Source organism: Castor canadensis, chromosome 12 (assembly GCF_047511655.1).
Source record: "Castor canadensis chromosome 12, mCasCan1.hap1v2, whole genome shotgun sequence".
Classification (NCBI taxonomy): domain Eukaryota; kingdom Metazoa; phylum Chordata; class Mammalia; order Rodentia; family Castoridae; genus Castor; species Castor canadensis.
Genome location: NC_133397.1, coordinates 111,627,527 through 111,650,193, shown reverse-complemented (window position 1 = coordinate 111,650,193; position 22,667 = coordinate 111,627,527). Strand labels below are relative to the sequence as shown.

Below are 22,667 nucleotides of genomic sequence, written 5' to 3'. Positions count from 1 at the left end.
TAGTATAATCAGGGTAAAAGACGCCCTCACAGGAGATGGAAAGTTGGAGAACCCAAGTCGCCAAGGGCTCGAGCCCAGCCTCAAGCCCCCGCTGGAGGAGGGCGCTTCCCCCCGGAAGTGACGCGAGCTCAATCCCAGCCTGGCTCTCTCCAAACAAAAGGGATCTTGGGGCCCCGGGAGGAGCCTGAATGACATTGGAGAAGCCCCTCCTCCGGCCGATGCGGATTGGGGCCGGCACTGCAGAGACGAGGTGGCGATTGGCTCTGGTGAGTGCCAATGCCCCCGCCGGCGGTTGAGTGGGCGGGGCTCCTGAAGGCTGTGGATGGGGAGCGGGTGGCGGAGGCGGCTTGGGAGCGGATGCCGGAGCACCGTGAAAAGGTAGGAGCTGTTGGTGCTGGGGCTTGGCGGGGACGGGGAGGCCGGGTTTTCAAGAGAAAAGAGAGGATAGTGGCACCGGTGACCTCCCGCCACCGTCCCAAGTGCCGCTGGGCCGGTCCCCTGAGGGGGCGGGGCCGTCTCCTCCACCTCCCGGTATTCCCCGAGGAGGTGGCTTCTCATCCTTCGAGGGTCCTCGCAGCTACTTATTGTCCCTCGTCAGTTCCTAGCCCCTCAAAAGGGCCTTCCCCCCTGACACCCCGTATTTGAAGGCCCTTCCTGCCCAGCGCCTCCTTCTTGATGGAGGATTCTCAGGTTCCCATTCTCTGCGCGGCCGCCCCCACCTTTATTTTGTATCCCGGGAAGGCCAGGCGCCCCTCTCTACACCTGTCCCTGCTCGTTGGGGTGGGACTAGAGCTCTTTTCTCCCTAAGATAAAATCAGTGTTTTCCCCCAAGAAAACAGGGGTAGATGGAAGCAAAAATCAAAGACCCGACCTCGACCGGCACGCCATAGTGGAAGCCCCTTCCCCCCTTTTCAGGCCTCCCATCCCCCACTCTCTGATGCTCGGCGTGGCTTCTGCAGCCCCTCCATCCTCTGTTCTCCCGCGGGGAGTCGAAACCTACCCTGCTTCGGGACGGTTTTAGACTCTGGAAGAAAGGGAAATGGTAAACTACCTCCTCCCCTTCTCATTTCTTCCTATTCCTTGCAGGAGAACCCAGCTTTTAAGGGGGTGTGTGTGTGTGATGTTTTCTTTTTAGGCTGGAGTTGTGTTTTATTGTGGCTTTTCACCCTATTTCTTCTCTGAGAACCTGAGGGGAAAAAGTCGTCATGTTTCCCAGTGAGGTGGGTGTGTTGGATCGCTGCAGTTGGCCCAGTGTGGGTCGGAATGCAGTGTATATTGTTTGACAGTCAATGAATAACAGCCTGTTTTCAAGTGAAGCAGAATAGCTAAGTGAATAAATAGCAATCCGTTAAGAATCAGTATCTCCCAGTTTGAGGTGGGCTGGTCTGTTGCTGGGGGAGACTGCAGTTAACCTTGAAGGTGTACTGCATATTGAAACAAAAGGCAGGAAGTGTTTGAAGAAAATTCAGGTTCAGTTGGGTAGGTTTATGATTAATCTGGTCCTGTGGCCTTTGATTACTCTCTAGCCCCTCTTTTATAGTGGGTTTTTACCACAGGGGAAACTAATACCTGTATATATGATGATGTGCATTGGTTTTACAACACCAGTATCATTTACCAAAATTTGAGTACAAAAATAAGAGCCAGTTTTAAAGTTCAGAGATAAGGATGAATAAAGGCATGGTAAATTCTAGCTATTCATCATGGGTACCTACCAAAAAGTGTCTCTTCTGTAATGCCCATGAAGGTTTTGGTAAATTGACCTTCATTTCTTCAAGTGCAAAATATTGATGATTTTGGCCTGATATTAATGTCTTTTGAATCCCCACTAATCATCTAGGAACTAGCATTTCCTTGTATTAATATTTGGCATTTTTTTTTAGCATTGTTTGCTTTTAATCTCAAGTCCATCTCACACTGGTTATCTGTAGCCAAAGCTGAAAGCAATAAGATGCAAAGAGTTGGAGTCACAGAGAGTGATTGTAGTGACTGTTGTCTTTTACCTTCCTGAGTAGACTTCCTGAAGATAGACTTCCTGAAGGTAACCATTTTTGAATAGTTATGGTCCAAGGTTTCAGAGCCACTCTGGTACTCAGTGATTGTTTCCAGATACCCAGTGTGGAAGCACAAAGAAGAAACTGTGGAGGGTCTCTCTAGCAAACACAGTTTATTGCCATAGGAGGGTAAGACATGGGCCCCCAGCAATAGCAGAGGAGAAAAAAAAAACCTAAAAGCAGAACAGGAAATCCCCCAAAGATATATCTTATTTCATGAACAGAGAACAGAAAATAAACTAAGGTAAGAGACTAAGGAAACCAAAGTAGTGGTGATTGCCAGGGCCTTATAAACAGAAAGGAAAAAGCAAGTAATGTTATTTGATTATTTGGCACAATAAGCGAGACCCGTTTTATACACTTTTCGGTCTTGGAAATCTTTCCTCTAACTTTTCAACATCTTTTTGGTCATGCTAGGTGAAGAAAAACACTGTATACACAAGATTTTTATGTATATGTTTAATATATCTCATCAAATTATAAACAGTCTGCTTCTTTTTGTATTGCTTTAACTTGATTTTCCAAATCTGGTATCATATGAAACCACAGTATCTTAAGTGACTATATTGAAAATTCTGTAAGAAAATATTAGCTGGATGGATAATACAGTTTTGTTGTTGTGATCTTTGAACCAGACTTACAAACTTAATCAGTAGTAGTTATTTAAGAGTTTGTTTTTCTAAGACTTTGACCTAATGGGAATGAAGTAAATTTAGGAGAGCATACTAGCAACTGTTAATTTTTGTTTTAGTTTTCTGAGTGTTTGGTTTTGACAAGTTACTGATCTACTTTGGAATTTTTTAAATAGATTACAAATGGATTTTGTGCTTTGCTATTTTTTTCTTCTGTGCTGGGGATTAAACCCAGGACCATATATCTGGTAGGTAGGCAACCATGGTACCACTGAGCTACACCCCCAATCCTGATTTAGTGCTTTTAAGCTAGCACTAAATATATTAATAGGGGCAAAAAACATTATTATGTCCCTAATAGTAATCATACAGACTGATTTTGACTGATCGTGGTGGGTTTAATACATTGGACTTGTGTCTTGTCAGAATCATATTTGCAGTGCTACCAGTTAAAGTGCTAAACAGAATTTGAATTCTTGGCTTTTCTGCCTGGAGCAGAATGGTGTTTCTCTGGGATTGCCATGGAACTGGTGTTTAGGGTCATGAGATGAGAAGCAGTTCTTTCTTTCTAGAGGAAATTTGTCCACTCTGTGGTAGATGACCCAGGAGAGGCTTGTCAGTCTGTTTCTGAAGGCCATTATTAAATCCTAAATGTTTTCACCTAATAACTAAAAATCAAGTTCCAAATCTCAGTTCAAAGCATTTCAGTGTGAGAAAATGGTTTATTTAGCACAAGGCTATAGAGTAGGTTATTTATAGCACAGAGTTTAAAGGCAAACCTAGATTCACACCACACCTCTACTACTGTCTTAGGCTGCAACCCAGGGGAAGAACAGAACTTTCTGTCTTCATTATACCTCAGTTTCCTCAGCTGTGAGATAGAAGTAACAGCTATTCATTTTTAAGGATTACATGAACTAGTTCTCTATTTGTGTGTGTGCACATGACAAAGCAAGGTGCCAGAATATAGGTGGCACTCAGTAATTAATAGGTATTATTATTGGCATTTGGCATGAAAGTTAAAGAAGGTATACACTTGTAATCCCAGCACTTGAGGAGGCAGAGAGAGGAAGGGAGGGAGAAATTAAATATCCTACTACTTTAGCATTTTAGCAAAGGCAAAGTAATGTCTCTGATTATAATTAGACCTACCTATATATAGTTAAGATTACTAAATTGAGGGAAACAAAGCTTTCATTCATCATGATGTCAAACATCTGAAGCAAGGATTGTTAGAACAGAGTATGTCTGTCTTGGAGTATATGTGTTTATAATTTTGCTATGCAAATTATCTTTCTGGAATTTTTTTTTGGTCTGAGGGAAAAGAAATGCAAAAAAGGATTGAGCCAACTGATGTTTTCTTTCTGAATTATCAGTTGCACCACTCCATGCTCTACTTTCCTAGATGCTGCCATCCTGAATATCATAAATGGTTTTGTGGATAATACGCTTACTGTACAGGGTTGAACCTTCTGTGAGATTTAAGGGATTTTCTATGATAAAATTATCATTTAAATTTAAAATTTAAAGTTATTTTGGTCTTATTTTTTACTACCTCCTTTGCTACCCCAAAAGTAAGGAGAAAATATAGGATCAGCCAACATTGGGATAAGAAAATACGAATAGGGGACCTAAAAGTGGAGTTGGATGTTGGTGAGGGTTGAAATCAGGACTTCAAACAGCATTGAAGTAAAGTATTCAGAAATATGGTTCCTCCCTGCCAAGTATATCCAAATTCTGTATTTCAGGTCCAAAACCAAACTTCCAATCTCAGTGTGTCTTTTGCTGTTGAATGAATCCTTAATGACTTCTGGAACCACAGTAGTTTAAAGGTTACATATAACCTGTAATTGTTATTGAGTTTAATAAAAACTAGAAAGTAAAATAAAGGAGGACAATATGGTGGGGTTTACAGATAAGGAAGAATTTCTGACCCTGAACCTTGGGAGCATCTGCTTACATACTTTATGCAGAGCTGCTGGGAAAGGGTAGGTTGAAGCTTGCTTTGTGGGAGAGGTGGGGGTCTGCCATCATAGGTGAGAGCCAGGAAAGAAGAGAATAGAAAACAGGATGAATTGTTTTAATAAGAGTTAAGAATTATAAGTCATAAAGGAGAGCAGAATGAAGGAAAACTGATGGTAGAAAAGAGAGAGGAGCTATAACTTTGTTTTTTGGCAATCTGGGGGCTGTGTCACATTACTTGGTTTTCTGCTAACTAGTCCTTTCTCTTAACAATGGGTGTTACATGAATAACAACAGTTCTTAACTGGCTTAGTATCTGATGGTATAAACATGATCTGATCTAGTGCTATATATGTGTCATCCTATTATCTCTTATCCTTAAGGACACAGAAGAGATTTTCTTTAAAAGACTCCATCTCCAAAGGCTTCATTCTTTTTTTTTATGTTGGTGGTAATGGGGTTTTAACTCAGGGCTTCATGCTTGGGAAGCAGGTGCTCTACCGCTTGAGGTGTACCTCTAGTTCAAAAGGCTTCTTTTTTTTTATTTCTAAGCCCTTGGCCCTTATCATACTAGCTGACTCTCAACATGTTCCTCTTTGGGGTTCAGTTGCTTCTCATTCAGCATGTCTCACATCACAGTCATCATTTCCCCCTTAAAACCAGTTCCTTTCCTAACATCCCTGTTTCTGTTGATGATATAATCATTCTAGCAATCTAGTCTCAAAACCTCATCTGATCTTGAATTATTTCCCCTCTTAACCTCCCTGAATGGAATCAGTCACTAAGTTATTGTAAGTAAATAATTTGTTTCTATCATTCTTTTTCATTCTCCTGCCACCATTTCAGTTTACGTGTTTCACCTCACACCTATATACCATTAAATTTTTCTAGCCATTGTTCTTTCTGCTTTGTTTCTTTTCAGTAATGTCTGTTCTGTAACTTAAGCCTTAGCCTTCCTAAAATCATGCTTTCATTATGACGGTTACTTGGTTAGAAATGTTCCGTGGCTGCTCATTTCCTGAAAGATGAAGTCCAGTTGTGGACTGGGATTCAAAGTAAAATATACTTTCCAATCAGCAATTTTTGAACCAAAGACTGCTAGGTTCTACATTTCATCAAATTGAATAGAGGAGTTGACCAAAGAGTCCTGTGAGATGGACATGGAGAGTTGGGGGTGTTGCTCAGTGGTAAAGTCCTTGCCTAGCATGGGTGAGGTCCTGGGTTCTATTCCTAGCACCACAAAAAAGAAAAAGTAAACATATGTAAATGGATGAATCGACAAAACAGAATGTAATAGCTACTCCTGAGTTACAAATGTAAATAACATCTGTTATGCATTTAATTTGATGTAAAACAATACCTGATATTTTTAGAAAACCCATTTCTCAGTCATTGCAAGTTAAAATTGTGACTTGATTAATAGTTGTAAAAAGTGGAAAAAAAGACCTGCTTTTCATTTACATTGCTAAAGGCACAAGCTAATCTATACAGAAAAATGTCCTTTTCCTAAGTAGTGTGCAGATATCATTGACTTGGATATGTGTTGAATTTGTCCCTAAGCTGACTCAGGAACTAGCTCGACCATCTCCTCTTGCTTGGAGCAGATCAACCTGCCAAGTCAGAAGTCACTTTGGTTTGATTTGTTGGTTAGACACAGTGATAGACAATTATGCTCCATTGGAGAAAGGAAAATCTTCACTATCCTTGCAGATGACATGAAATGCTTTTCAAGGATGAGAGTTGAGAGAGCTGGCCAGTCACAGCCTCCTATCGCAGTATGTATTCTTATCTCCAGTTTATACATGAAGAACTGAAGCTGAAAATTCCATGGATCGAGGAACTATGAAGTGGCAGAGCTAGGATGTAAACCCAGCCCTGTCATACTCCAAATTCCATGCACTTTCCACCATAACACATTATCTCCCAGGAGAATTATTTATTGTTCCTGAGAAAACTGGAGCAAAAATAATTGCTGTTTCTTGTTGGGCATAAACAACTATTACCAAATTTTTAAACTTTTTTAAACCAGTGATCTGAAAAACATCACCAGATACAGCTCTGTTAGGGGTGTACGTGAAGTTTTTGACAGATGCCTTACCTGTATTTTGGTTAATCCTCCATACTATACTTTGTGTGGAATTTCTTACTGTTTTGGAGTCACAGGAGTTAGTGACTTCATTTAAAGGTTCTTTTTCATTCCAGGCAGCCTCTAGAATTGTGGCCCAGGAATTATCTTGCTGAAGATAAAACTCAATCTACATGTTATTGGCCTTTGTTGTTGTGGCTTTATTTTTAAAAAGCAAAAATTTAGGGACTGATAGGTAAAGTCAGATATATTTGAAATTGTGTTATAATTTTGTTTAAGCTAAATAAAGTCAACTAAACAAATACTGAAATAGTTCAAACTTCTGTTAATATTCACCACCCTTCCTCCCTCCCTCCCTCTTTCTCTCTCTCTCTCTCTCTCTCTCTCTCTCTTTCTGTTGTAGTAATGGGGTTTGAACTCAGGGCCTCATGCTTGCTAGGCAGGTACTCTACCACTTGAGCCATGCCCTCAGCCCAATTTTTCTCTTTTTTAATTAGCATATATTAATTGTATATGCTAATTAATATGTTTCGTTGTGAGATTTACCTGTGTGTATGTAACATTCTTTGTTTGGTTAACATTCTGATATTAAAAGATACACCTTTTCTTAAATTTTCAATGAGAAGATTTTATTAATGTAAACTATTACTCGTTTTCATTAACATCTATTCCAGTAACTAAACTAATGTAGTTCTTCTGGTTTGGTCTTATCTCAATGAGAATACACAAAAGGGTGGAAGCATATCCAGGTAGGCAGACCTGTTTTTAATAGCTTTGCCGTAATGTTCTCCTGTGAAGCAAAAGATGTTTGAATGTTTACAAACGTAAGACTACTTCCTCCTTTTCTCCAGTATACATATAAATCTTGCTGTCAACATACAATAAAAACATGAGAAAGTGACAGATGTACATGCACACAGAGATGATGCATAAATCTCAGAACTAAACAAAACAAAAACCTGATACTTGTCATAGTGTCCCAGAAAGTGGATGAAACTGGATCTTAAAAACACATGAGTGCTAGACCTAGTTCTGTTTAATTGTATTCATATACTCAACACTACTCTGTAAAATGAGAGTGCTGAATTAAATTATTTCTAAGGTCCCTTCCAGCTTTGTGAATCTCATTTTCTTTTTTTTTTTTTTTGGTGGGACTGGTGTTTGAACTCAGGTCTTCGCACTTGCAAAGCAGGTGCTTTACTGCTTGAGCCACACCTCCAATCCATTTTGCTCTGGTTATTTTGGAGATGGGGGGTTGGGTCTCACAAACTATTGGCCTGGACTGGCCTCGAGCCTTGATCCTTCTGATCTCAGCCTCCCAAGTAGCCAGGATTACAGGCATGAGCCACAGGTGTCCAGTATATTGTTCCTTCATACCATTCCTAAAGCTGATAAAATAGGAACAGTGGCTTCCAAGGAAGCTTCTGAAGTCAAATTACCTATGTTCAGATCCCATTCCTACCTCATAACTAGCTATGAGACTTCAAGTTATTCAGCCCTTCTGCTTCTGCTTTGCCATCTGTTAAATGGGGGTGGTAGAAATGAATTTGTTAATGATGGTTATGGCAGCACCTAAAGTTGTTGTGAGGAGTGAATATCGTCTGGCACACATTAATGTTCAGCTCAGTAAATGCTTATCTTTTTGTTATCTTATTTTGTTATCTTATTGTTGTTATTGAATTATTCTTAGAAAATTGTGCTATAGAACTCTGAGGCAGTGGTGATTAATGTTTTTATTCATTTCTGTAGTAAGCATAAATACAGAAAGTCTGGTATCCTAGGAGCTGCTTTGAATAGAATACTGTGCATTTGTGAAGAGTACTACAGTATTATAAACGTTGACCTTAAGAGTATTAGCTTAACTGCAGAGCTGGTCTCTTGAGACCCACTTCAAAGTCTATCTTGACAGTATTGGATAAATAAGCATCTTGATCCCTTAACACCATTGTGATTTCCTTGTAAGTGCACTACTCATGTTATATTTCAGGGTAACGCAAAGTGTCCTTCCTCAAAGGATCCTTAAATTTATAATCTCTAAAAAATGTGCCCAAACTGTTCTGTTTTATGTAATGCTGTGTATAGTATGGCCAGAAAAAAGCAAACTGATGAGGCAGGCATTCTGAGAAAGCCAATGTTATGTTACTGTCATGCTAAGGCAAAGGCTTAGATCTAGTTCTTATGGTCTTTAAAAGTAATAAAGTGGTCAGAATGTTATATTCTTTTGCTTAGTTTTGTTTAAAAAAAAAGAAACAGGGTGGCTTAAACAACAGAAATTTATTTTCTCACAATTCTGGCAGCTAGAAATCTCAGACCAGTTTGTTGGCAGGGTTGTTGGTTTCTTCTGCTCTTTTCTCCATATTCTGACCTATCTGTATCCAAATTTCTAATGACACCAGCCTATTGGATTGGGGACCACTGTAGTGACCTTTTTAAAGACTGTCTCCAAATGCAGTCACATTCTGCATACTAGGAATCAGAGTGTCAGCATAATTCTGGGGGATGAAGGACACAACTCAGCCCAACTAACACACATATAACAGGGATACAAATAGTATAGTAGTATATTTTATCTTCAACTGAGAGAAGCTTTATTTAAGGCACTGGTAATAAAACTTATATTGCTTAATATTGTACAATTATAAAGTAAGATTGGTTTTTGTACCTTGATTTTAGAACTTTTGTAAGTAATAGCAAAAATGGGTTTGTTTTTGTTTTTGAGACAGTTTTGCTATATAGCCCAGGCTGGTCTTAAGCTCTTGATCCTCCTCCCTCAGCCTTCCCAAGTTCTGGGATTTTAGATGTGTGCCTCCACACCCTGCTTCAAAATATGCTTTCTTGGTCAGAAGATTGCTTTCTTCCCTAGCCTGACCCTAAAATGCCCAAAGAGGAGTGGGATCATTTGGAGTGGTGGCACTGTTTTACCCCAAATGTGTAAATAACCCTTCTGAAAACCAGAATTGCCAGAGAATGGGGAGTCTTAACTCTTTTGAGAAGCAAGGTAGTGTATCAACACTTGTACCTCCTGATAAGTAGTTGCTTTAAATGCATTTTTAAAAATAGCAGTGCATTTTTGTCCATATTTAGATTTAGTATTTATAAATGGGATCTTCTTTTATTATTACTTCATTTGTACTGTGTTTTTAAGACAGTGTGTTATTTAATGGAAAGCTGTCAGAAACACCCATTTTGTATGTTAGTCTTAGCCTTTGAGTTTTAAGAAGTAACTGACACATATTCTGTTTTTACTTACGTGTATGTGAAAGTCTTTATGTAGCTGGAGCAAATTTGCTTTACATCTTTGCTTGTATCTAATTACTAATACTAAAAACTTACTGAATGGCCTTAATATGAGTCAGTTGTAGCCCAAATATACATTGCTTAAGTTTGATATTTGAGTATAAAATGAAGTTATTTTTGTCCAGTTTTACTAGAGTGATCTCCTAGTAAAATAACTGATTTTTTGAAATATTAACTAAGTTGATTTTTTTTTAAAGAGAGTTTTATTTTATGGGGTGGGTGTGTTTTTTTTTTTTTTTTGCACTGGGGTTTTGAACTCAGGGCCTCAAGCTTGCTAGGCAGGTGCTCTAACCACTCCCCAGCCCCATCTAAGTTGGGTTTTAATCTGTTTTGTTCTGTTTTTGAGGTTTCTGTGTCAGGAACTACATCTAAGAATCATTTAAAAATGTTTTCTGTCTTTCGTGTTCCATATCACCTACCACTTGGAAAGAAAGAACTCCTTTAGGTCCATATAAAGTTATACTCACACCCAGATACTAGACAAACAAACATTTTACTTGTACTCCACCCTGCCCTGCCCTATTGCTTGCATAGCTTTAGAAGCTGTTGGGGTGTTTCTTTTTCTGCCACCTTGTCTCTATATAATAAAAAGGGCAACAATGCCTGTTACCCTGTAGAATTAATTCAGTGTTCCAGAGCAAAAGCTAGGACTTCTTCAGAAAGAAGCGCAATTAGAACCAGAATGAGTGGAGCTTGGGTAGTCTCCAGAGAAGGGAAGAGGTCAGAATAAAATGAGCAGAGCCCAAGCCCCAGCAGAATTTCCTAGGGAAAATCAGCACTGCAGTTAAAGAGGGTGGATGTGCACGTACGCATGTGTCCTTTTTGATGCCCGTCACTCTTCTGACTCTTGTCACATGAAAGTTCATTTAGAAAAGACTCATGCTAGCTGGGTACCAGTGGCTCATGCCTGTAATCCTAGCTACTGGGGAGGCTGAGATTGGGAGGACTGCAGTTCAAGGCCAGACCAAGCAAATAGTTCAAGAGCCCCCATTTCCAAGAAAAAAAAAATAAAAAAGAGCAAAATGGACTGGAAGTGTGGCTCAAGCAGTTAATTGAGTGCCTGCTTTGCAAGCATGAAGCCCTGAGTTCAAACCCCAGTGCCACCCCCAGAAAAGAAAAGACTCACGCTGTCTTAGTAGTTATTGGTCCTGCATTGGTGGGAATTATCCTGTGGATAGACCTCATGGTGTGCTGAGCAAGCTCATTTGAAATCTTGTACTGGTAACATAAAAATGTTTCATATTTAGCCTTTAAATGGACTTGTTCTTCTAGGGTATTGAAATATGTCCAACTTTTTATTGTGTGTATTTATATGTATTTTTTATTAAGAAATTTTTAATATAATTACAACTGGCTGTACCACAGAATATGATAATGTATCCAGACAGCTTGTCCACAAGTGGTTTTTATTTTGAATTTATAGACTATAGCATTAGACAGCCTTAGAAAAATCTGTGTGTAAACTGTAAGGAAAGTTGGGTCTTAAAGAGATTCTAATGGAAGGAATGAACTGAACATCTGGTTGAAATGATCTTGTCTTTCAAAGTCACTTAATGGATGATGACAATGACAAGTAACAGCTCATTTAGAAAATAAGTAGGGAGTGAGTCTGCAGACCACCATGTGGCATGCCAAAAATCTTACAGCCATATTTCTGATTATGAGTGTGGGTTAGAAACAGCCAGTTTCTGAAAATCCTGAGATGCATAATTCTGCTTATATATTGGGCAAAAATTGATGGACTAGCTTATTCAGTGGTTTGCCTGTATGTTGTTGGTTCTTGACTGGACAATTGAGAGACTCATAATTAGTTTAACAACTGATGCCTGTTTGAATGAAACAAGGAGGAATTTGCTGCATTTTTTATTCCTTTGACATTCTCCCCATTTTACTGTTAGGTTTCAGTAACTCAAAGAAGCCTTTTAGACTCAGTTCCTTAAACAACAAGACAAAAAGTACAATTAATAAATAAGTTGAATAAATTAAAATGCTATCTTTTTGCTTTTCCTCTTTGAGGTGGGGGTCTCACTATGTAGCCCAGGTTGACCTCGAATTCCAGATCCACCTCCTGAGTGCTAGGATTATGTGTACCACAACGCCCATGACCACACCCATTCTTTTGCAGTGCTGGAGATTGAACTGAGGGTTTTGCATGTTCTAAACACACACTACCACTGAGCTATATTACTTAGTCCCTCTTTTTTCTTTTTCTTTTTTTTAATTTGTTGAGTTTAATGTACTATTAGGAAAACATTAAAGATTTATATACAATTCAACACTTAATTTTTGGACATAACCAGGAAAAAATAGAACTTGGAGATATGACAAAATGGGTAGGTCACAGGTTTGTTTTTTATGATTATCAGGAAGTAGAAAAATGAAAATTTTCCCTACACAAATTTGGCAGATTGAACAGTTCAGTTGTAATTATATTTTTCTGAGTACATTGTGGCATTGTACATAAGTCATGGCTATTCAAACAAATAGGCTTTTGCCAGTTCAGGGAGAGAAAGTCAGTCCTCTCTAGTGACACTCAGAAGTTAGTACTTAAAATGGCAGTAGATAGGCTGAGGCAGGAGGATCATGTGTTCAAGGCTAGCCTGGGCTACATAGCAGACACTGTCTACAAAGAAAAGATTTAAAAAATCCCCAACCTTCCCTAATTATAGTTGCAAAAAGAAAGTCAAATTCCTGTTACTTTTCATGTTAATTCAGTTTCAATTTGAAGAACTGACTTTTTTCTTGTCAGTATCAACCTCCCAGCTGTTAGGCTTCATCAACTATAATGACAGTTAGCATTAATGGGATTTGCCAAATTGTTTGTAGTACGCTGACATGGGTAATAAACTTCTTTTTATTTTGCAGCATTGGACACTTCCACCATGATGACAGCATTTTAAATATATCTGTCCATTTTTCCAATTTTAACTGAAGAAAACCTTAAGAGTTAATACTTGAGGACCAGTGACTCTGCCAATTATCAGGTCAGTATCACCTCTATTCCCACCCATAAGGATTATCATTGTCATTCCAAACTTTAATGCAGTTTTACTTTCTTTATATTTTAGATGAAAGTTTATTATAATGTATATTTTAAGATTAGCTGGGCACAGTGGCTCCTGCCTGTAATCCTAGCTACTCAGGAGGCAGACATCAGGAGGATCGAGGTTTGAAGCCAGCCTGGGCAAATAGTTCTCAAGACCTTATTTCAAAAATATCTATCACAGAAAGGGCTCGTGGATTGGCTCAAAGCGAAGCCCCTGAGTTCAAGCCCCAGTACCGCCAAAAAAAAAAAAAAAAAAAAATTCATATATTTTAAAATTAGATTAAAATGTATAGAATAGCAAAGAATTTCTAAATTTTAATATTTATAAAGAAAGATTATTAGAATATTTTAGTTCTTCAGTTACACAGCAGTGGTCCTTTTTTCCTTCTGTGTGGTATTTGTATTGCATTCACTTCATGTAAACACTAAGTTAAATGAATTGGTGTGTGTTCATAAAACATTCTAGATACTCAAGTTTGTGTGCAGAAGTAAGAGTATTGGTCTTTATGTTATTAACAAAGAGTATCATTTTTTCTTGTCTAGGCTGGACATGATTGAAGATGGTATAAACTTTATTCTTTTATGAGGATGTATATTTATCATAGCAGATCAAAGGCTTTGATTTAGGTCCAATCTGATTTTGTTCTTTATATATTTACCTCTTATTCTTTGTGTATATGGGGGGAGTGATGCTGGCTGTCATACCCAAGGCCTTTCTCATTCTAGGCAAGTGCTTTACCACTGAGCTATACCCCCAACCCTTATTTTTATTTAATTGTACTTTAACAGATACTTGATTTTTACCAGAAACTTAGAATGGAACCAAGAAGGACTCTAGAGATTATCTACTTTGTTTTCTTCTACTTAGGAAATTCAGGGCCAGAACAGCTAGGTAATTTTCTTCTTCAATGCCATATAGCCGTTCTGTGTCAAACAAAGCTGAGTCCAAAATTGTACACTTCTCATTAGTCCATTATGTTTTACTTGTATTATATTGCTTCTTTAAGCTACAATTTTGGATCTCTCAATGAGAATGTTTAATGACTAAAGATATTTGAAGAGAAGAGAATAATATATATGAACATTGTCATTTTTAGCTCTATTTCTACCTTCCTATCTTGGTGCTAATAAGGCCAGTTGGTTTACTCTGTGCATTGGTATTTATGGATACCTTTCCCCTGTACCTGTTATTTTTGTTTTACATCAAGGGAGGGGAGAGGATGAACATTAAATAGAATATTTCCTGAGCTTTGTGATCTCCCTTGGAGGGAGGCAAAAATGAACCATAGTGGGGAGGCGCTCTTTAAAAAACCAGTGTGACTTTTAAATTCCTCACCATTCTTCCTTCCAGAATGCTGTCATTGTTCTTTACTTATGATTCTTAACTACAAAACAATAACCGAAGTTATTTCTGAGGTCATTGATTTGGCTGCCCCCAACTTTGTTAATTAGTTTCTTAGAATTCTCTTGGAAAATGAGAAGACAGTAGTTATTAATAATTAAATCATTATTTAGGTGTTATAAGGAATTTGATAAAATTTTACATTTATTAATGGTCTTCAGCAACCTTATGGGTTGGATTGTTGGATATCATCACACACACATCCCTTCCCTTAACTGATAAGAAAATTGAGAATCAGAAGTTAGTTCTTAAAATGATACTGGGTATCTTCATGTAAAAAAAAAAAATGCCAATTCCCCCATCTTCCCTAATTATAACTGGAAAAGGGAAGTTGCCCAGTCCTACAATTCGAAAGATGAAGAATTGGTGTCAATTGCAGAACCTCGTGTTCTTTCCAACATACCATCTTATATTAAATATAGCTTTAGTAGGCTTGTGGCGGGGGAGGGAGGGTTGTTTGGGTTTTTTGGGTTTTTTTTTTTTTTTTTTTTTTTTTAGTTTTTATTTTCACATTAACTGTTGAGACATATCTCAAACCATGATCCTCCTGATCTTTGCTTCCCAAGAACCTGGGATTGCAAGGCATGTGTCACTGGGCCTGATTTATGAGACATATCTCTAATACTGAAGTTAGACTCACTAGTTGCTAAAATTCACTAGCTTAAAAGTTAACAGTAATAGCTGAGGTTACATTTACAGTATTTTACTGTGTGTAAAAGATTTGTAAAGCATGTCTGGAACACATCTAGTAACACATTGAAACACACATTTTGTACATGTTCTCCTTCACTTAAAGGCAGTAGCCCTGAAGTCAGTGACTTTTGTGTGCCCCCTCAAGGGCATATAGTAATCCTCAAGGATTACTGTACAGTTTTGAACTATTCATGCTGTGAGTCACTTTAAAGAAAATTGTATGAGAGTGACAATTTGGAAATAAAAACTGGGAGAGGGAAAATAGTATTTGCTTTTCCTTGGAAGTTACATAAATGTATCTTATATACACACTGGTCAGAAGACCTTCCAAGTATATAGCAGACTAGCTTCTGTCTGAGTGTTTTGTGAGAAATTAATCTTGTAGGGCTGATGGAGTTGCTCAAGTAGTATAGCTCCTACTTAACAAGCATGAAGCCCTGAGTTCAAACTCCATTGCCACCAAAAAAAAAAAAAAAAAAGAAATTAATATTGTAGAAAGGACTATGTTTTGTACTATGCAATTTGCTGTTTCAACATATTTTAAAAGATGCAAATTCTTATAGAAATGGGAACTTGTTAAGTCAAATAAATTCAGTTTGTTTAAATCTTTAAATTATATATTTTAAGAAGTCATTTAAGAGCATATTTGCATATGGTTACATTTAAGTCTGTTTTACAATAAGAAATATAAACATTGTTATAATTATTCTCTGTGGAAGACAATTTTAAAGAAAATCGTGTCTTTTTTTTTGGGGGGCTGCACTGGGGTTTAATTGGCATTCTTGTGCTCTTCTGAGGTATGTTTTAGTTAGCTTTTTTTTAATTTTCCTTTTAGCAGTACTGGGGTTTGAACTCAGGGCCTCACACTTGTTAGGCAGACACTCTACCACTTGAGCCACTCTGCCAGCCCTGCGCTGGGGTTTAAACTGAGGGCCTCACGCTTGCTAGGCAGGTGCTTTTACTGCTTGAGCCACTCTACCAGCCCTTCTTTATAGTGGGTTTTTTCAAGATGGGGTATCCAAACTATTTGCCTGGTGCTGGCTTCAAACCTCCATCCTCTTGATCTCTGCCTCCTGAGTAGCTAGGATTACAGGCGTGATCCAGTATTATCTTTCTCAAATTTCATTTCAAACAATTGAAGAGGGATGCCAGAATGTTTTATATACAGTTTTAGAATTTGTTTGTCTAAAACTGGGAGGTCTTTGAACTTCTAGTGAACAGATTAGTTACTAATTCTTTCTGAGACCTAGGTGTTTGTAAGTATGCCTAGAAAAAAAATGATTTTTAAAAATTGATCTTTGTGATAAAATCAGTAATTTACAATGAATTTTATTTTCTCTTACCATTTAGTTTGTGACCATCACAAAGCTCTTATGCTTCTACTTATGACCATTTCCTTTCTTTAAGTGTTTAATATTGTAATTGTTGATCTTCTCTGTCTCACTTTTTTTTTTCCTTAATTGTATCAGATTTACTCTGTCTTCTGGAGATTATTTGATTATTGTCTTTGTTTTAGGCTTTCAGGATGAATCTGGAAAAACTCAGCAAGCCTGAACTCTTGACACTTTTCAGTATTCTTGAAGGAGAGCTTGAAGCAAGAGACCTAGTTATAGAGGCTTTAAAGGTATGTTAAAAGGAAAAGAACAAAATAAGGATAAAGAAAGAGGGGTTTGAAAGTTATTTCATTGTTTGTAATTTCCGTTTACCTGCAAATTAAGATATCCCATCTTCTTGTTAAATTCTCTGCAAACTCTTAAGAAGTAGATGCCATGGCACCTATTTTACATGAAAGTACATGGGACGCTCACATTCTTAAATTCCTGATACTGGTTTTTAGGTAAACTGTGCTCACCAAATCAACTATAAGAACAGAGAAAATGTATCTTTACAAACTTACTGGTAAAAGTGAATAGAAACTGGCACTCTCACACATTGACTATTCAACTCATTTAGGAGAATTTGGCAGTACCCATTCAACTTTTCTTTCTTTTTTTTTTTTTTGTGGTGCTGGGGTTTGAACTCAGGGCCTCACGCTTGTTAGGCACTTTACCACTTGAGCCAGGCCCCCAGCCCCCCACTCAACTTTATAATGAATATAGCTAGAAGTCACTCCACCTCTAGATATTTATGCTTCTGATGTTCTTAAGCTTATACAATAATGTATGTAAATAAAGCTGTTTGTTTCAGCATCACTCACAGAAACAAAATGCTAGAAACAATCTTAGGGTCGTGGTCAAATAAATTATAGTATGATATATAATGGAATACCATGGAGCTATTAAAGAAAATAAGAGATAGATCTTTATGTATAATATGGAACATTCTCCAAGATACAGCATGTGAAAAAGATAATTTATGAAAGAGCAGATATAGAAAAAAAATATTAAGTTGTAGCTAGTGAAGCCAGAACTACATCTCACAAAACCTCCCCTTCTTTCCCCTTGGCTTGGTTCTCTGAGGATGGTGGGAGCTCCTAAAATAGTCTGCCCTGAGAAGGGCATGAAGGTAGTGAAGGGGAAGTGCCAGGTCAGTGGTGGCTACTCTAGCAGAAAAGAGCCAACAGAAGCAGGAAAAGTTGTTCATACATATGGGTCATTCATAAATTGGGAATTTATAAAAAGAAGATTGCATTCTTAAGAGATTAAGTGTCTGTTTCATTCATAAAAACACTGAACCTCATCTGTAATACCTAGCTCTTAAAAATAATTGTTTGGGGGAATGGCTCACAGGTAGAGCACTTGCCTTGCAAACGAGAGTCCCTGAGTTCAAACACCAATACTGCCAAAAAATGTTTGGTATCAGCTGTTTGCTATAAAACTTTTTAGCCTATGTCATTCATGTTATAAATTGTGGCATTTAGGGGTTTGGGTGTAAAGGTGCCTGAAGAATAAGCAAATTTCTCATTTAGCTGACATCTTCCTATAGGCCGATTTTTGTGTATGTAGGTGGATTTGTTCCTGAAAAGGGGAATTTAGCTTGTAAATTGGTACTTACTTAGAAAACACAGTTCTCTGGAAGTTGGGGAAGAGCTTCAGAAACGATTACACCACTGAAGACTCTGATGACATTTAGTTAGCCTGAAACTAAAGCAAATAAAAAAGGGAAATAGCTTATTCCTGTTATTTTGACTTCCTCTAATTCTGTCTTCCTTGCATGTGTTGGCCTTGTGATTTGGGATTAATCAGAGGTTATTTCTAGTTGCTCCTATAAAGAGAAGAGAAGCAAAGGAAGACATAAACATTTTGGTTTTAACTAAAACCCATGATCTCTTATTTAGTATGTCAGTTCAGCCACTTTTAGGAATGATATGGGAAATAAGAGGAAACCATCCACAGGCTTGCTAAAAGTCTTTATGGAAAGAAGGCATTTATAGACTGAATTGGGAATTTTATTATTTGGAAAATTATTTCCTTAGAAAAGTATAGAGATAGGTCTCTTCTACAAAACTATTATCTCGTATAAGGATGTTCATTGCACCATTGTTTGGGGTAGTATTAGAAACTGAACAACCTAAATGTACATCAGTAGTAGTTATAGCTGCATAAACTGATGCATCCTTACTATGAAATATTGTGTCATCTTGGTGGTGGTGGTGGAAATTGTTTTGTTTGGATGGTTTTGGGTTTTGTTTTGTTTTTTCAATGCTAGTGATCAAACTTCAGGCCTCACACTTGCTACCAGTTGAGCTACACCTCTAGTCTTGTAATTGTCTTAAAGATGAAAAAAAAAATTACGTACTAAATTAGATCTCTAAGAGAGAAAAATCTGCAGAACTCTTCTGCAAAACAATATCTATGTAATTAGGTTTTATACACACACACATGCTTTGTATCATACTTAAAACTTTTAGAGAGGAAAGATAGATTGGGTAATGGTCAGGAAGAATTTCAGCTTTATCTGTATAGTTAACATCTTTATAAGAAGATACTGATGTACTGAATATGTTAGCTGAATGAATGGTACATATGATATATGTACTAAATATATCACAGTCTCAGCATTTTTCCCTGAAAGCCTGTTTGCTGTCTGTGTTCTGTATTAGTTACTGGCATCACAAACTATTTACTCACCCATGCTAAATACTTCAAAGTGTCTTTGTGTCTTATCTCTTCTTTACTCCCCATATCTGATCAGATTCCAAAATTCTCTTCTTCTCTTTCTGTATATTTTGACTTTAGATGCTAATTGTTCTTCCTTTGGTCAGTGAATCTAGCCTCCTAATTTAAGATCTTTCTGATCTTACCCACTACATTTGTAGCCTATTACTAGTGTCAATTTGATCTTGTCAGTTTTCTCTCTACAATCTTCTTGTGGCTCCTTGCTGCCTGCAAAATTAAATTTAAATGCATTACAATCAAGCATTTACAGACTGGCCTGAACCTAGTCTCGTTTCCTGCCAGTCTCCCAGCTGTAGTCTAACCTCTAGGCCCAATTATGTACTTTCATTCTTTCATAGCCTTGCTTGAACTGCTCACTTTGTTTGAGTACCATTTTCCTTTTCTTCTTTGCACTAGAACTGCTCACATAAGTATACCCAATAAATTTTTGTAGAATTGAATCATACTTAATGTGATTTCTCCTTTTTGGCTATCTGTACTAGATTAGTGAGAATATGAGAATTTATTCATTCTGAGAAGGATCACAAACTATAGGGATTTTTCTATTTTATGTCTAGGTCACCTCCCACTAAATGTAAGCTCCACAAGGGGCTCCAGTTTGTACCCCAGGTGTCTAGAACCTCATAAATACTTCAAAGGCATTTGTATGAGAGAATGAGTTCGGTCTCTAAGTCTGCCATGAATGTTTTCAAGTCTCAAAATAGACTGTCATTTATTAATCGTGTGTTTTTAGGAGAGGCCTAACCTGTAGTAAGATAGTTTCATAACTTACTCTTTTTTTCTGCAGTACTTGGGCTTGAACTCGGGGCTTTCACCTTGAACCACTCCACCAGCCCTATTTTTTTTTTTTGTGAAGGGTCTTTCAAGATAGGATCTCTTGAACTATTTGCTCGCCTGGCTTTGAACCTTGATCCTCCTGATCACTGCCTCCTGAGTAGCTAGGATTACAGACATGAGCCACCAGTGCCCAGCTCATAGCTTATTCTTATTTGTATTCCCATTTGGTTATGCTATTTACACCTCACATACTAAGGAACAGTTTGTTCTTCAGACAGGAAATCATTGTTTTGTGTTTGCTTCCGTATTTGTAGTGAAGGATACAAATAACTGGGATGTGTATCTTTGTCCACTGTGACATATTCATATAGGAAAAATTTTAATTCTTTCCTATTTTAATTTTTAATTGACATCTTTTATCTTGATAATCCTTTCTTGCCAGATTGGGGTGTAATCATTTGCAGTCTCTGATTGATTAGTAATGAGAACTTTGTGAGGATCAGAAAAAATTTTACATGTTCCCCCCTTTCCTGCTCTGTCTCCCTCCCCCCAGTGCTAGAGATTGAATTCAGGGCTTCACACATGGTAGACAAGCACTCTACCACTGAGCTATATACTCCCAGCCTTACTGTATTTTTTTTAAGTAGTGCCATGTTGTTTATCTTTCTTCATCTATCTGGATATATTTAAAAATATTTTTTCTAGACTCTTTAAACGAAGGATTTGCATGACTGAGCTACACAATATCTCTTTTAGGATGTATTATCTTCTGGTTCTCCCATATGTTTTGTTTTTATCGGGGATTTGATTTTCAGGGTTGCTGGCTTTGGATTAGTTTGTTTTTGTTTTTGTTTTTCTCCATTTTTCTGGCTTTTACAAAATGTTTGTCATTTCTTTTTTTCTCTGTTTGCTTTCTGAATTAATACTCTGAGTTCTTTTCTCTTTGAAATATCTGTTTCAGTCTCTTTTCCATTCTTCCTTTTCTGATAGTATCTTCCTTCCATAGGACCATTGACTGCTTTCTCCATACCAGACCTAGAAATCATTAAATGAAGAGAGTGCTGAAACAAAGTATTACAGGCTTACAGCAGAGCCAATTTTCCTGTTCCTTATGGGATTAAAATGGGAAAGGAGTCTTGTTTTCTCATTTATTTTCTTAATGGTGTCACCACCCATCATAATAAAAAAGAATAGCTTATGTCATTAAAGATTACTCCTGTTTCTCCAGTCGTGTTTATATCAGTCCCCTTTAGTACATTTGAATTATGAAGATAAGGGCAGTCTTGGTGCAGATTACTTGGAATTAATAGTAGCAGTGGTCAGGAACACTTACTCTATGTTTTTGGAGTGATGTGTTACCCAATTCTAGAATCCTAAAAAAAACACATTAAGATCATTTTTAAAAAAGAAAAATGGTAGCAGTGATCAACTTTAGCTTGCTTGATTTACCATATACTTCGTGCCTTGCTACATGTGGTGACCATTACAGTTCACATTTAAAAATATAATTAAACACTCCACAGTATATTTACAGCCCCCTTGTAATTTTCAGTCTCAGCTTCTGACTCTCCCCATTTTGACCTTTCCCAATCCGTCTGAAGGACTGCAGGCTGAAATTGGGTAACTAGTTACCTTCCCTTATATAAGGCTGCAGAGACAATAGAAGTTTCCACCCTCTATTCTCTAATTTGTGATATGGGCCTGTTTTTTTCAATTAATATGTCATTGTAGCTGCTCTGTTCTACTTTCTGTCATTAAAATGTATAATTACACCGTCCTTGGTTCTGTTCATCTGATAATCAGCTTTCACCTGGGTGTGGCTCCCAAACTATTACTGGGCCCCTTTTTCATTTTACCCTGTCTCTACACTCTTCCTGCTTCCCCCTTTTTCCAAAATAACTTTGACAAACTCCTAAATGTGAATACTTTCTACTTCTCAGTTAAGCTAAAGACCCCTTTGTAAGACCTTACATTTGAGCTTTTTTTTTTTTTGCCATACTTACTTGAAATATCAGTCTGCAATTTAAGAACTTACTTCAAACAAATCATACACATCTCACAATTATACAGCTTCAATCCTCCCTCCGCAGAATCTCCTAGCTACAAAAAGAAAGTATCCTTTCATGTCTTAGGTAGTGAGAAGAGGGAGCTCTGTTTTTAGTGCTAGTGACTGAACCCAGAGCCTCCCCCTGAGATGTACTCCCAGCCAGTGAGCTCTTTTTAAATGTTTTAACCCTGAAGTTAGTTTCTACACTATGTGGTATTATATAGTGAGTGAAAGAGCCTAAGCACATCTGTAATAAAGAAGTGTTTCAAGTTCATAGGGTTAACAAAATGTACACACAGTTAATAGTCTATAGGCTGGGTCTCACTGTGTAATACTTCAGAGACAGTTTGGGTGATGTCCTTTCCTCCCCCTCCCCCACCTCATGGTGTTTCCTGTGATTCATTAAATCGCTGATAGTCCTATTTATCTGCCAGAACCCACCCACTTCCAGGGTTGACCTATTTCCTTCCCATTCCATAAAGTCTGAGTCTTAGAAAGTTCTGATCAAATAAATTGTTCTTGGTATTTATTTAAACATTCATGATATTGTTTA

The 22,667-nt window shown here is 37.6% G+C and overlaps 1 protein-coding gene across 2 annotated transcripts in view; it reads left to right on the top strand.

Moving 5' to 3' along the window:
- The first annotated feature begins 287 nt into the window (after nucleotides 1-287).
- Nucleotides 288-22,667, top strand: part of Cttnbp2nl (CTTNBP2 N-terminal like) — a 42,548-nt gene continuing 20,168 nt past the window's right edge. Inside the window, exons 1-3 of one of the 2 annotated variants that reach the window (XM_020156571.2) lie at nucleotides 288-378; nucleotides 12,897-13,015; nucleotides 16,689-16,796. In XM_020156571.2, coding sequence (XP_020012160.1) covers nucleotides 16,698-16,796 — 99 coding nt within the window. In that variant the 5' untranslated portion in view covers nucleotides 288-378; nucleotides 12,897-13,015; nucleotides 16,689-16,697. Of the gene's footprint in view, nucleotides 379-1,231; nucleotides 2,042-12,896; nucleotides 13,016-16,688; nucleotides 16,797-22,667 lie in introns of those variants that run through there. The other variant, XM_074050765.1, reaches the window with a different exon arrangement.